The sequence below is a fragment of the Aphidius gifuensis genome, linkage group LG2, assembly GCF_014905175.1.
Source record: "Aphidius gifuensis isolate YNYX2018 linkage group LG2, ASM1490517v1, whole genome shotgun sequence".
Classification (NCBI taxonomy): Eukaryota; Metazoa; Arthropoda; class Insecta; order Hymenoptera; family Braconidae; genus Aphidius; species Aphidius gifuensis.
In genome coordinates, this window is record NC_057789.1 from 29320247 (window position 1) to 29335727 (window position 15481).

The following is a 15481-nucleotide window of genomic DNA, read 5'->3' on the forward strand; positions in this document are numbered from 1 at the left end:
TATCTTTAAAATCTACTCTTTAGTCCCTCACAAGCTTTTCAAGTTTCGAAAACATCAAAGCACTTGCATAGTCCCCACGTGTATTACATCCTCCTCCTCCTCCTCCTCATACTCGATCAGAATTCATGATTCCAATTCTATCGTATGTTGCAATATGCGTATATGAAATTTTCATAGAATAGAATTACTAAAATTTAACGTCAATAACATGAAACCCTACAGTATATTATAATTGAACAAAAAAAAAATTATTTAAACACAAATAAATAAAATAAATAATTAATAACATTATCGTTTGATAATCATTGAAAATTATTGTTAAATTTTAGCATGCTTTTGTTGATGATTCTCTTTGAAAATTTTCCATTGAAATTTAACTTTGTTGATTTAATTTTAATCATTATTATTTACTGTTGAATATTTTGATAAATAAATGAATGAAAAAAAAATCAAATAATTTACTTATCATGATGATTATCTTTGAAACAATTATATAATTAATTTGAAATTTAAAACACAGTAGTTTTATTTGTTTGTTTTTAATTATTTTATCAATTTTTTTTTTTTTTTTTTAAATATATTTTTAGAGTAGGTTGAATTTTATTTTTAAATTGTATCAGTGCTATTAGTTTGGTGCATCATTACTGAAGGATTACAGTTCATTAGTTTTAGTATTTTATTTGAATTTTATTTTTCTATTATTTTGGTAGTTTTACTCGATCAAGCTTGACATGGAAAAAAATAAATGTAAATTTTAGTCTGCTTATGTATTATGCACAGTGTATGTCTACTTTTATATTCATTTTTATTCTAGCCTGACGTTGAAATCACTCGAGATGAACATCTTGTAAATATATTTCTAGGCATTTTTTAAAAATAAATTAAATATATTTTTTTTGTATTTAAAATTAATTTAAATGTTAATTTTATTAAATTATATTAGATAAATATTTTTTTAGACGTATAAAGATGAATTATTAACGAACAAATTGATGTATTTTTTATTTATTTTCGTTTGACAAATTTAAGATAAATAAAAAATGTAATTTATACGAATTTACAAGGACAGTTGGGTGAATTCGTTGTCCAGAAAGTGAATCAATTTGTCTTGTGATTTTATCATCTTTTTTTATTCAACATAAAAATACAAGTTGAGATGTACCTTGAAAAAGTATCGAGTTACAAACCGACATAAACAGAATGTTGAAAAAAATGATGGAAAAAAAAAATCAATGAAATAATAATGGGGAATAGGAAAGCCAGGGAAAATCGAGAGAAAATCGAAGGAAAATGAGATGGAGGATGATGGACTTGGTTGAGAGATATCGTTTAAAGTATATACGGATGAAAAATATTTTCTTTTGCAAAGGCTTCAACTGGTCTATCTTTTCTATTTACCATCTATACCAAAAAACGTTTTACAGACTACCAGTAGATTGAATGTAATACAAATATTTATCCACATGCCTTTCATGTCTGAAAAATAATTTTTACTTGATTTTTTTTTTCTCTTTTTCTCTCTCTCTCTCTCTACTTCTATTTACCATATTTTTTTCAATTCAAATTTTTTTTTTTTCTCTCTTCGATAAGCGTCAAAGTATTTTCTTATCATCTCATTCAAATTTTTTTATTTTTTTTAATTTTTATTTCACTATGAATATAATAATAATAATAGAGGTGTTTTTTTTTTTTAGGTTTATATTTTTTACGCAGATATTTGATCATCTTCCACGACTTTTTTTATTTTTAAATTTAATAATATTGTATTTTTAATAAAAAAAAATTTCCAGTATATTAAGCTTGAATATTGTCGAGAAAAAAAAAATGAAGCCTGTCGCAAGTTTTACTTTTTAACAAAGAAAATTAAATTTAATTTGAAAAATTATTAAATTTAATGTTATTATTTTAATACTAGGGTGTGTTAAAATAAACTAGAGGGTTAATTTTGATGAAAATTTTTTCATAAATGTATACAAAAAGAGGGTTGAATGAAAAAATTAAAATAAAACCATATGACCCAATTTTAAAATACAAAAACTATCAATAATAAAATATGAAAAAATTTATTTTTAATTTAATAATAAAAGCAATGATATTAATTGTTTATTTTGAAATGTAAATGACAATATGATGCAATTATTTTATTGATTGAAGATAGTCGTTTTAGTAACGGCATAATAATTGGCAATAGAAATTGTATTGAGTTGTTAATATTGGTTGATACAAACTCGACCATGTGAACCACAAGACTTGTCTAAAATGATATTCAAGGAAGTGTTATGATGATGAAAATTAGCTTGTGCCTTTAACACATAACCAATATATTCACAGACAAGTTACATTTTGCAATAACCAACGAGGCGATAAAGCTCACCTTACTCTCCATCATCATCATCATCGTCATACACACAACCAAAATCAATTCTCAATATCTATTAGTATATGTATGTGTAAGCCACAAGTGTTGGATTAGAAATTACGAGTGATCGAACCGCAAATATCCCCTAAATTTCCAATAACCATTGACTATGTAAATTGTACAATAATAATACATTGTAATATATTGTTCAACTTTATGTATATATATAATTTTAATCTCTGATATTAAATAATTATTTTGATGATTAAATTCAAATTTTAATAGTTCATTTGTGATTGGTGGTTGTTATTAATTAATAAACAGGAAAATTTCATAATTTTCAATAAAGATTAAAATATAAATTAATGGCTGTTATATATATTTTTATTTATATATTATATTGAGAAAAAAAATAGTTGGTTTATTTTGAGAAAATAAAATACTGTGTGTAATTACGAAGAGATTATTGATTGGGGAGGTGAGGGGGTTGTAGAATTGAGAGGCAAACGAGAAAAAAAAAATAAAATGAAGGGAGATGTGTCTTTAATTAAATGTTGGAAACAGTTTCCTGAGTATCCGTTAATGCGAAGACAATTTCCTTTTATCTACTTGCTCGATGAAGAAAAATATAAAAAAAGGTACATCCGGCCGGTGATGGTTACAGGGTGGGTACCGGAAAACTTCGACTGACAAGTTTTTACAAGGTCAGAAAATACATTTAAACTTTGAAATTTTATAAATTTTTATCTTGTTTTTTTTTATGTTTATCGTGTTGATTTTATTTTTCATTTTATTTTCAATTTTGAATTGGGAGCTTTGTGTTATTGCTGGTGGTGGTGGTGGTTTTTTTTTTTTTTTGACTTGACATGTTTGTCTGATCGCTTGTGACGTGAAATTCATCAAGCAAAGTAGTATTTTTATTTTTTTTAGTAAAAAAAAAAAATTGCTCTTTTGTTGGATAAACACACAAAGTGTGACTTTAAAACTTCAGAATGGGGCGTCACCTTTTTGAGGCCACCTTTCATTGTACCACCGTTCTCGTGCAAACAAAAAATATAAAAAAAAAAAAAAAATAAAGGGGAAAACTAAATGAGACTTTGCGTGTGATTCAACGAGACATCTCAATGGCCCTACTGCTCAAACCACAGAAACAAAAAAGTTAGACATAGCCCCAACATTTTAATAAGTTTTTTTATTTATTTTATTTTTTTCTCTCTTTCATCACACGATCATGAAAAATTTCATTTAAAAATACTAATTTATTCACATAAATACAACAATATAAAAATAAAAAAAAATTTAATATATAAAAATCAATACAAAAAAAGCTTAAAAACAAATTTAAGAAAAAAAAATTATATTTAAATTATAAAATTCTCGAAGAAAAAAAAACCTACTCTAAATAAGAAAATAAAATATTTCCAGTCAATTATAAAAATTCTTATCTCTTGCTTTTTATTCAAAAAAAAAAATAAAATAAAGTTTGAATTGAGCTTTCTCCACTTGAGTTATTTTTAAATCATCCCTTGAATAATAATAATAATAATCTTTTGATCCGCATCGTTTAATCGAATGTTAAAAAAGTTTATTTTACTTTTTTATATATTTTGAGGACTTGATGTTAAAAAGGGTGACTTGAAATAATGGATAGGTAGACGCAGGTTATTTTTATATTCAGATAATATATTGACGTTTTTTTTAAAAAATACAAGAGAGTACTTAAATAAAAATTTATTTTTCAAAGATAGTAATCACAATAGGCGCATCCTTGTAACTTTAATAGGCCCTAATTATATTACAAGGGTCTTTTCCCCATTTAATATATTAAACTTTTCGAGAATTATTTTTCAAGTATAGGATCAATTTAAACATTTAATATTATGTATTCATTTTTTTTTCTCCTTTCAATATTGTTATCATTATTATTATAGACTCGTTTGAATAAATAAATATATATATATTGGAACATGAATTTAATTGGTATGATAAATGAAGGGTAAAGATATCTTAGGGACAAATTCAACTCTCAACTTGTTCAGTTCAATGCAGAATAATTCTACTTTACCTACTCAAAACTACACTTGAAAATTCAATCAAGTAGTATTAATTTTCAACTTTTGTTTTATCATTATTATCATTATTATTATTAATAATTATATTTTATTATTCAATGGACAAGTGCATTCACATTTTTGAATATTTATTTTTTTTTACATGAAAATTTATTGGTTCTTTTGTGTTTATTATTTGCTTCAATTTATTTTTATTTTTTTGCTTTGCTATTGATTGAAGAATTTACTTGTCAATATTATCATAATTTAAATTTTATATATATTTTAAATTTAACTGTTGAAAGATAAAAGAAAAAAATAAATAAATGTATTTTTGTGTATTGTAATATAATACGAATATAAAAATGAAAATGTAATGAAAATAAATAAAAAAAAAAATGTATTAAGATTATATTCAAAAAAAGTACCCTTATAATCTTGAAAAAATATTTATATATATGCATAAAAGTAACCCTCAACGTATCAGATTTCAAATCAAAATCTCATTTTTTATATAGGTAAGTCGAGATGTCTTTCGTCTTGGTAATACAGTTTTGAATATTGGACGAGTATGAAGGTTGATCGAGGGGATTCAAGATGTATATAAGAAGACAAGATGAGTTGGAAAAGCAAGAGGATGAAATAAGGGAATAAGGCATGAACATGGCCAAATCGAATTACCCTCGGGCAGTGCATGTATCGTGCAGCAAACGTGTTTTATATTTTTAAAAAAATTTTTACAATATAAAATCACGAATATATACATGTATTCAATAAAAATTTCGATCGATAAAGCAATGTATAAAATTAAAGTATTATTTTCGATTAAATAATATAAAAATTAATTACTTTAAAAAATAAAAGACAAAAAATATTTAATAATGGCTATTCGAAATTTATTTAAAAGTCAATTGAAGATCCTTGATTACCATAATTTTGTATAGAAAAAAATAAGGCACACTGTTTGTGAACTCTCCGAGTAAATTAACAAGTTACATAAATATTTTATCAGATTATATACAAGACCACACACACATATTGTATGTGAACTTGAAAAAATAATTCACCAGGCTTTATGAAGAACACAGAGTACAGTAAATATACAATTTGAATGAAAATTAATTCCAAAAAGCATTGTTAAATAAATATTATTTTTAGGGTTAATAATATTATGAAAGTTGGATAAAATTTTCAAGTCCCCTAAAGGTCACAAACCAAAATTAAAGTGCCAAATGTATATATAGTTGTTGAGAGGAGAAGAGGATTGGTAGAAAAGTTAGAAAAAAAAAAAAAATAATACAATAAAAGGGGAGAAGCTAAAATTAATTTTCTCTTTCTTTCTTTCTAATAAATTTACCCCCTGGAGTTTGTGTTTTGGCCTCAATCGTTCAGGTGAAATTCAAGGCGACACCACGAGCCAGTTTGACAATTCAATTATAAGTAGTGGAATGAGGTGGGTCGAGAGAAATCAAGCCAAGAGAGAAAGAAATAATAAAAAATAGAAAGAGAGAAAATTGAAATTTCCTGGTTAAAGTTTTGGTCTGTCGTCAGACGCTTTTTTGGGGTTGAAAAAGGTGGAAAAGTAAGAGGGGTTGGCTCACCGAGACCACTGTCAACTTTTGGTCCTTTTTGAATCGGCTAAAGTCCTCCAGTTGTATATTCAACATCTCTTTACTCTATATACAATGTGTATGACAATCTATTCTCTTTTGTTTATTCCTTCAACTTCAAGTATTATGCAAATTCTTGTTTAACCAGTCATTACGAAATGTTTGTTGGTAAAACTACTTTTAATATTTATTTATTTATTTCAAAAATAAAAATTTATTTATAATTTTTTTTTTACTTAAAAGTTTTGTATTTTAAAACTTACCGGCATAGTTTGGCTACCGTGAAGTGAATTAATTGCCGCCAATGCTTCTTGATGTGATGGAAATTTCACAAATGCACAACCTGTAACAAAAAAATAATAAAAAAATTAATTTATGTTTTATAAAATGATTATTGTAATAATGAAAAATACTAAAATTGTATTTATTAAGTATAATGATCACGAATACATGTATTTATTATTTTTTTTTTTTTTTCATTTTGTACACACCTGGCGCGATCGTGTTGATGATTAAACTGTCTCAATATGTGTGTACAAAAAATAAAAAAAAAAAAATGTATATATGAGTTCCAACCCTCGTTATAATTTTCTCCCCTTTTCTATTTATTTTTTTTTTTTAATATAATAAAATATATATGCGATAGATTACTAGAAACATTTTTCTTCATAACACGTATACGGATCGATCATAATAGTCTACGTGTTTATTTATTTTTTTAAAACAAGATAACAATCGTATTATTATATGTATAATTTTATATTGAAAATTAATAGATACAGATTAGAATAATAATATAAAAAAACATTAGTAATATAGTTATAATGAAAAATAAAAAAAAAATATTTAATAACAAATAAATTGAATTCCATTTACTAAAAGTACTTTTAAAGAAAATTCCAACCCTCTTTTTTTTCCATCGTTTTACCACTCGAGATTTTGATCGAATGCACTTGAGAGGGTGACTTTGGTATATGTTGGGGGTTGGCTTTTGAAAATAAAAGTACAAGTACCCCAATGTGTATAGTCCAAAAAGTTGGTTGGCTGAGTTTGAGTCTATATTGAACCTCTGTCCACTTCACTCATTTTATTTTTATTTATTTTTTTATTTTATTTTACTTTCTATTTTTTCTTCATCTTCTTCGTCGTTCCATCAAGTCGAAAACTATGTTTGCTTGTTGAACAACGACGAAACAACAAACACGATGGACCACTACAGAAACGAGTGCTTGAAAAACCAGCTTTGTGGATATACATTTGAGGTTTTACTTTACTCAATCCTTTACATTTTATATACATATATATTTTCAGACAGCAATTCAACAAATCAACACATAACATCCTTCAGCATATTTACAATAAACTTTAAGTAAAAGTCATTTAAATCAATAGGCAAAAAAAAAAAAAAATATACTTAATTTAAAAATATTATTTATTTCAGTAGTACAACTCAAGCAATGTCAGACACAAAATTTTACTTGTAAAATAAACAATTAATTTTTATAATTATTATCAATATATTCTGCTAAAATTTAACAATTAAATCATCAAAAAATTTCACCTGGAACATCTCAACAACAATTTAAAATCAATTTATAAAAAAAAAATCCTTCAAAATCAATGGAAAATTTAAAATAACCAAATCACTTGAAAAAATAAATCTTGAAAAAAATTGCAAGAAAAAAAAAAGAAGATTTATTATGTAATGAATAAAAAAAAATTAAATATTAATATTTAAATAATTTTTTCAAAAATAAAAGAATTGATAAATTTATTTATTTAGTTTTTTTTTTTATCATTATTTTAAATCATTATAATATTTATCGTTTTATTTTTTGTTTAAAGAGGTTGTCAAGAGGTAAATTTTTTTCATCGATTGACAATATAAAAATAATAATATAATATTAAAATATATAGACGACGAGGGCGAGGTGTTGGTTCAATTTATTTTCATGACGTCATTGTCAAATACACAAAGTTGAGTATGAACTCACGCAGTAGACGTGCTTCCACGCATTTGCGGAACTTTATCGTGTGTCCAATATAGCCGGTCCACACCCATATTATATTATTATTTTTTTTTTCCATTCACCCCCTTGGCACATATACACACGCATCAATACACATACAAGATTGACTGAGTTGAAAAGAGGGCGATTGTGAGACTTTTATTAACGTTTTCCAAAACTCTTCTTCTCTTCCCTTCAAAAAATAATATAAAAAAAAAAAAAAAGACATGTAAGGGTGAGATAAGTGGAATGAAGAGTGTAAAGTCATCCTCGCAAATTGAATTTTTGATATTTATTTTTTTTCTATTAATAGGAAATTTACAAAAAAAAATAAAAAAATAATTTAAAAAGAATTTCAAAAGAGTTAAAAATTAAAAAAAAAAAAAAAAGGTTTTACTATTTGTTGCAAAAAAAAAAATATGAAATGAAAGAATATATAAAATATAATTTTTTTTTTTTAAATAGGGGTTTATTAAAAAAGATAAAAAAATTAGATGACCAAGGGATGAAGGGATATTTTGTTGCACAGAGGGATCATGAAAGCGAATGAGATTTGAAAAGCGAATTTATACTAATGACAGAATACTTGTTCCCTGGATCAATTTCATTAATTAGACTAGTAAATCCAGTACAGAAAAAGAAGAACGAATTGGACTTTCCTAATTGGCACACGAGGCACACACACACACGCATATATTTATTAAGTATCAAAGCGGTCATGATAAAAGAGAACCCTCGTTTTATATATGAATGTGCATGACAAAATTTGTTGCATACATGTTACACAGACAGACACACAAGTATATTTAATATATAGTTATACAACACATGTGTTGCATCCCTCATATGTACGTCGATAGAATGCATACAGCCTCCAGTAAAATATATATATGACTCATCGATTTAATAAAAATAATAAAATACTCTCTATGCAGATATTATGTTTGTTTAATATTTATTTTAATTTGGATATAGTAAATTAAATAAATAAAATGAAAAGTATATTTTTGAAAATGAAAATTAAAATTTTGTTAGTTGAAAAATTATGCGAGTCATAAAAAAATTTACAAGAATTATTTTAATTTGTAAAAAAATTATATGGTATTGTTATTTATTTTGAGGATAAGACTGCTTTATTATTAAATGAATTTTAGATATTTAAAATACTTGAAGAAAAAGGATAAATAAATTATCAAAAATAACTTGAAGAAAAAAATAAAAAATTTGAAAATAGCACTTGAGCTTTTTTACCTTTAATGCGATGATGTTATAGTTGTATTATATTTTTTTTATATATATTTTTATGATCTTTATCTCTTGGTATTATATTGTTGAATAATAAAATATTATGTATATGAATAAAAATAGATAAAGGTGAATGTCGTGGCCAAGAATTTGAAATGAGAGCTTTACTAGCTTCAAATAATGTAAATCCAACGACACAAAATAAAATAATATAAAGGAAAAAATAAATAAATAAATATATAACCAGAATTCTATAAAAAAGAAATGGATAAATGAATAATAACAACGACAACAATAACAAAGCCCTTCTATTGTACAAAAAATAAAGCCTAAAAAATTTAAAAAGCTCGAAATGTATAACAAATGAAAATCTCATCAAAAAAATAATAACCAATTTACAATAATTAAATATTCAAATAAAAATAAAAATAAAATTAATTGTAAATCATTTAAAATTCAAGTAGTATAAAATCTGAATAGTCAGTCAATCTAAAACTTTTTCCATCAATATAAATTCAATTTAAAAAAAAATAAATATAAATGAAAAAATAAAGATGAATAAATATATATAAAATTCAAGTTTCCATAATTTTGATATGAAAGCTTTTCCAAGTGTATGAAACTCTCGACACGGTGAATTTACCATCAGGAACACCCGGTTTTTTGTGAACGAAACAAATAAGAGTGTATACAAAGTGTTGAAAATATATATACATATATAAATAAAGCAAAAAGAGAGAAGGAGAGAGTGGTAACGCGAAGAGAGTTGAGTCTAGGTAAAATTTTAAGGGTATAAAGAGAGAAATATTCCGAGAGAAAAAAAAGAGAGAGAGAAAAGTTGTAAAACAGAATGTAGATAGAGAGTGAGAGAATGAGCTTGTAGAAGGATGTAATACTAGGACACGTAATGCCATTATAATGCAGACACGACCGAATACGAGGCTCGATGGATGAAATGATGTGATGGTGCATATAGAATCCTTGTATCTAGATAAAATAAGGATAGAAAATTTATATATATACACACAGTGAATGAGATGAAGGATGTTTTGGAAGGATAGATATATATAATAAAAGAGGAAACATCTTTATGAATATATATATGTGCTTTGAAAACCCAAACGAATGACGTTGAATTTACCAGAGACGTGACGATGCCTGAGAAAACTGTTATATGCCAGTATATTCGAGAAATTACCGACAAGAATAAATTTATACGTGACAAAATTGGTTGTACTATACTCAAAACTATTTAACGGTAAATGTAAATTTAATAAAAAAAAATTATTTACTATTTTGTATACACTATAAATATAATAATAAATTTTTTTCTAAAAATTATATAATTAATAAATATAGCAGTTGTAAAAAATATATAATACAATTATTGAATTGTTTGTTTATTTTTATTTAAAAAAAGAGGTTTTTTTTTTACTTTTTGTCTGTATAATTGTCAAAATAAAATTTGACTAGTTGTTGAGTGTGTGTGCCGTTGGGCAAATTCATCAAGATTACAGCGCAAAACTACTCTACCAATTCGTATTTACTTCGGCATTAAATTACACACCAGAATGATGGGGCGGTAACATTTAAAAAAGGGAAAGAGCGAAATAATGCGTGCGCAACTCGTTTACTTTCATCACATTCAATATTGATTACTATTTTATATATAAATATAGAGCATCATTCCATCAAATTGTCTATTGAAAATATATTATATTTTTCATAATCAAATAGATTTATTATTATTGCTATTATTATTTAAAAAAATAATAATCCATGATGAAAAAAAAAGATAAAAGAAGTAAGGTTTTTTTTAATTATTTAACAGAGCTGAGTGTTTTTGAAATTGTTGGTAGATCCTGTTGGGTCGACAGGGATCCAAAGGACTTAGATCTAAAAGCCAGACATTGAAAGTATAAGAGAAAGGAAAATTGGTGGATGATTGAGAATATGTAGCCCATGGGAATTGCCAGTCTAAGGGGGTGGAAAAAAAAGTATAAGAATAACGCACAATTTTCTTTATATATATGTCGTAAAGTTCGTTATGCCAACGTAAAATGTTGGCCAAGTAATTCCGATAATACCAGCCAATCATTCTGTCACCAAGTTAAGCTTCATGTTCCAGTCTCAGCGATCCCCAGAGATTTCTTTAGTCTTTCCAGAAAAAAAAACCATCAAATTCTTTCAACAAAAAAAGAGCGATAACAATATTGTTATAAAAAATAAATAAAATAATAATCGAAAGCATAAAAAAAAAAGCTCCAAAAAATAAAATTTAGTCAAGCTGTAGGTCAACTTGATTTTACAAGGGTCAAGTTACCAGCTTGTTAAGAGAAAAAAAAAATAAAATAATAATAATATAATGATGATGATAATAAAAAAGGTAAAAGAAAAAAAAATATATATATAAAAAAAAATGCAAGAATATAAGGACAAAAGAAAAGAAGCGAGAAAATTTCTCGGTTAATTAAATAACTCAGTCGAGTCACCTAGCAACTTGCCAAGCATCTCAGTTCAAACTAAAAGTATATCTACAAGTGACTAAGTATATATGTACACTATATATATATACAAACACATATTAAAGCTTGTTTTTCCAGCTGACCGCTTTTTTTAACTTCACCCTTAATGCATTCATTCACACCTCTCTTTTTTCTTCCTTATTTTCAATTCAATTAAACTCTTTAAAAACTCAAGAAATATATTTTACACAAAAAAATATAAAAAAAGTATTTTATCATTTAAAAAAAAAAAAAGCTCTGTCTTATATTTAAAAAAAATAAACCCTAAAGAAAAAAAAATATATAAATGCTTTTATTAATTTGTCAAGTTTTTTGATTGATAATTAATTTTATTTATTTACTTTTCGAATGAACAATTGTTGTATAATTGTTAGAGCGTTAATTAAAAAAAAAAAAGAATAACAATATTGATAATGTGTGCGTGTGTTTGTGTATTAAAATGAATGAGCCTTTTGAAGGTTAGCAGATAGTTAAGAGGGTGTGAAAACCGCGTGTTGTTGACGCGAGCACGCTTTACAAAATGCAAAGTGTTTGCGAAAGAGCATTGTACGTAGCATGTGTGTTGTAGTATATATACTAAAATGAGGAAAAAAGGCCTCTTTGCATTGGTTTTGAATTGCGTGGATATATGTGTACACGTATGTGTTTATATATAATATATATATGTACACTTTTGAGTTGCTTTCTATAACTGCGGTGCTTGTTAATGCTAGAACACTTGGTACACCGCCATTTAGGGTTTGGCTTTATAGTAAAATATACACGTGTGTATGTGTGGGCGTAAAAGAGGGTCGAGAATTTACCCTCCCATACAGAAAAAAAAAAAACCATCAAAGAATTTTTTACAAATACACACACAGCCATCACAGTCTGATACTTCTATGATGTTTACGTTTAAAGATGCCAGCTGCTGCTTTTTATTGTTTCAATATTTTTTTTTTTCTGTTAAAATAAATAATAATAGTTTAATTATTATTATTAATTAAATTTCTATTTGATAAATTTTTTGTTTATTTTATTTATTAATAAATAAGTAATGAAATTAAATAAAAAATTAATTGTTTAAATTTTTTATTTATTTTTTGGGAATTTTTAAATCATAGTGTGATTTAAATTGATATTGAAATTTTTATGTGGTCAAAGCTCATGTGGAAAGTGAGATGAAAAGGTGGTAATGTCATGTGTCATGTGAATGGCAAAAGCTTGATGGGTGGTAAAGTCGAACATACCCTAACACCGTTATTCAAGCTGTGTCATTTAACAGAGTGATGGTAGTCGTCGTCGTCGTTGTTGCTGTGTTGACATTTTAAATATATTGCAAGGTATCTATGGCAAACCACCATGTTTCATTGGCACATTACAACATACAAATATTAATATATATTTATGGACACATCATAGTCAAACAACAAGACACCAGAGTGACACAAAATAAAAAGAATTATTCAAAAATTATTAACCCTAAAAATTAACAAAATATTTCATAATGAAAATAAATTTAATAACAACGAAATATATGTTTTTATTAAAATTTACATTTATATTTTTTAAAGAGATAAATAAATATAGAAATTTTGCATACTATTTATTTAAAGAGTTAACGTTTTTATACTTAAAAGTTCATCTAAAATTCAAGCGGCTTTAACGTGTGTATTTTAAACAAAGATAAACATTTGGACTGTCCAAAAACTCGTTTTTATTTAATTTAAAAATATATTCACATGTGCTAAAATTATTGTAAAAGAAAAATATTAATAAATAAATTAAAATATCCATAATATTTAATTTTACAAAATTTAATTATTTCGCAAAATTTGTTGTTTTTTTTTTAGAAGTAAAAGTTCAGTGACCCTTGGCCAATTGAATGACTGTTACATATATATATGTGCCTTTTTGTTATCGTTGAAGGGGCCAATGTCCTCGTGATCGAGATGCCAAGGGTGATAGACGTAGGGCCTAGAAAGCAATATTCCACGCTCATGCAAGAAATAAACCAAGCCCCCAAAAAATACTACAAAAAAAAAATCAATGCTTCTGTGAATGAGGGGTGAGACAATATTCTAAATTTGTGTCCTGTTGTCCCCTGTAAAATTATAAACGACCAAAAAGCCAGAAAAATATATCCCTTGAATAATTTTTTTTTCTCCTACCTCAACTTAATTTATAATTCACCTTGTGGAAATTTTTATAATTTTTTTTTTCTTCCAAATAATCCCCTAACACAAAAAAGAGCTGATACACTTGGGAAGTTAAAAAATTTTCAAGTTGAGATCGTGATCCTTCGACAGCTGGTTCTAAAAAATACAATAAAAAAAAATAAAAATAATTTGGCATTACAACAAAGCTGCAATTCCTAATGGAGCGTTTTAATTTAATGCCAGTTAATCGCATTATCGTTTGACTTTTCTTTTACCTTGTATTATTTTTTTCCTATATATATTATATTACAATTTTTTATATTCTTAAAAACCAAGTTGATGGAAAATTTAAAAAGAAAATACATGTATTTTAGCCACTGGAATCTTAATTATTGTTTAGTCTGAACTGATTTAATGGCAATAATTAAAAACACAATTTCCTGGTTGGAATGGAGGAGAGGTGGTTGACTGTCAAGCCACGTAGACACTGTATATATATATTCAAACTTTAATATATAACTTTTTTTTTTTTTTTTACTATACAGAGGCCTCGTCATGACTAACGCAATTACACTGCAATCATGGTGCCACGGTCCGGTGACTCTGACTTCGTTAATGAAAACGGAAAAATATAAAAAAAAAAAAGAAAAAAAAAAATGTAATTTTCATGATTTTTATTATTCAAATTTTTATTTATTCCAACCTCTATATTTGAATATTAAAAAGAAAAAAAAAAAGCTCATAATAATCGGATTAATGAAAAATTAATTATTATAAATTAATGCTAATAATGGTTATTGTTTTAATGATTGTTGATGAATTTATTGGATCATGTAATTTAGTAAATATTATTATTTATTTATAATAAAATATAAAAAAAGAAAAATAATATATTTTTTCATTTAATTTTTGATGATAATAATTGGGAATTACTGTGGATACAAATCATAGGACGAGACTGATTGGATTACGTCATAAAAACGGTATGGTATATGATGATGAGGGTTGATGTATATATAAATTTGAAAAGGGGTGTAATCATCAAAGTCGCAAGCTCTCTGTGGCGTGTATTGAAGCGTGTTTTACTGAATGATCCCGAGTGCACATACGCACGCAATGGATAATCCGCCCTGGACTATTTTGCTTTCTGTCTCTTTGGAAAAAGCTCCATTGGGGTTGAGCTTTTAAAAATACTTTTTGGCTATAGGCAAAAGCTCAAAATCATCCCTATACAGTCCGAATAAATTTGTGGTAAAGGGTGTCCGAGCGATGAATTTAAAACTCGATATATTTAACGATTTTGTAAATATAAAAAATTTATTTTCTTTCATTCAAATGTTGAAAAAAAATTCACAGCTTTTATCAAGTAGAAGAGGATTATTATTTATTTATTTATTATACATGATAAATTTATTTAAAATAAAAATTTATTGAAAATAATTTTTTTTTAATTTGATAAATAATTTTTAGAGAAAAAGGAAAAAGAAAATTAAAAAGGGTGCAACAGTCCGATGCAAGCACGATTTTTTATGTGCATTAACATG

The 15481-nt window shown here is 25.7% G+C and overlaps 1 protein-coding gene across 41 annotated transcripts in view; it reads right to left on the reverse strand.

Moving 5' to 3' along the window:
• The window catches only part of LOC122850136 (CUGBP Elav-like family member 4), a 368827-nt gene that overhangs the window by 15537 nt on the left and 337809 nt on the right, over positions 1 to 15481 (reverse strand). For all 41 annotated transcript variants that reach the window (XM_044149207.1, XM_044149201.1, XM_044149184.1 and 38 more), the window contains one exon: positions 6284 to 6363. In XM_044149207.1, coding sequence (XP_044005142.1) covers positions 6284 to 6363 — 80 coding nt within the window. The remainder of the gene's footprint in view (positions 1 to 6283; positions 6364 to 15481) is intronic.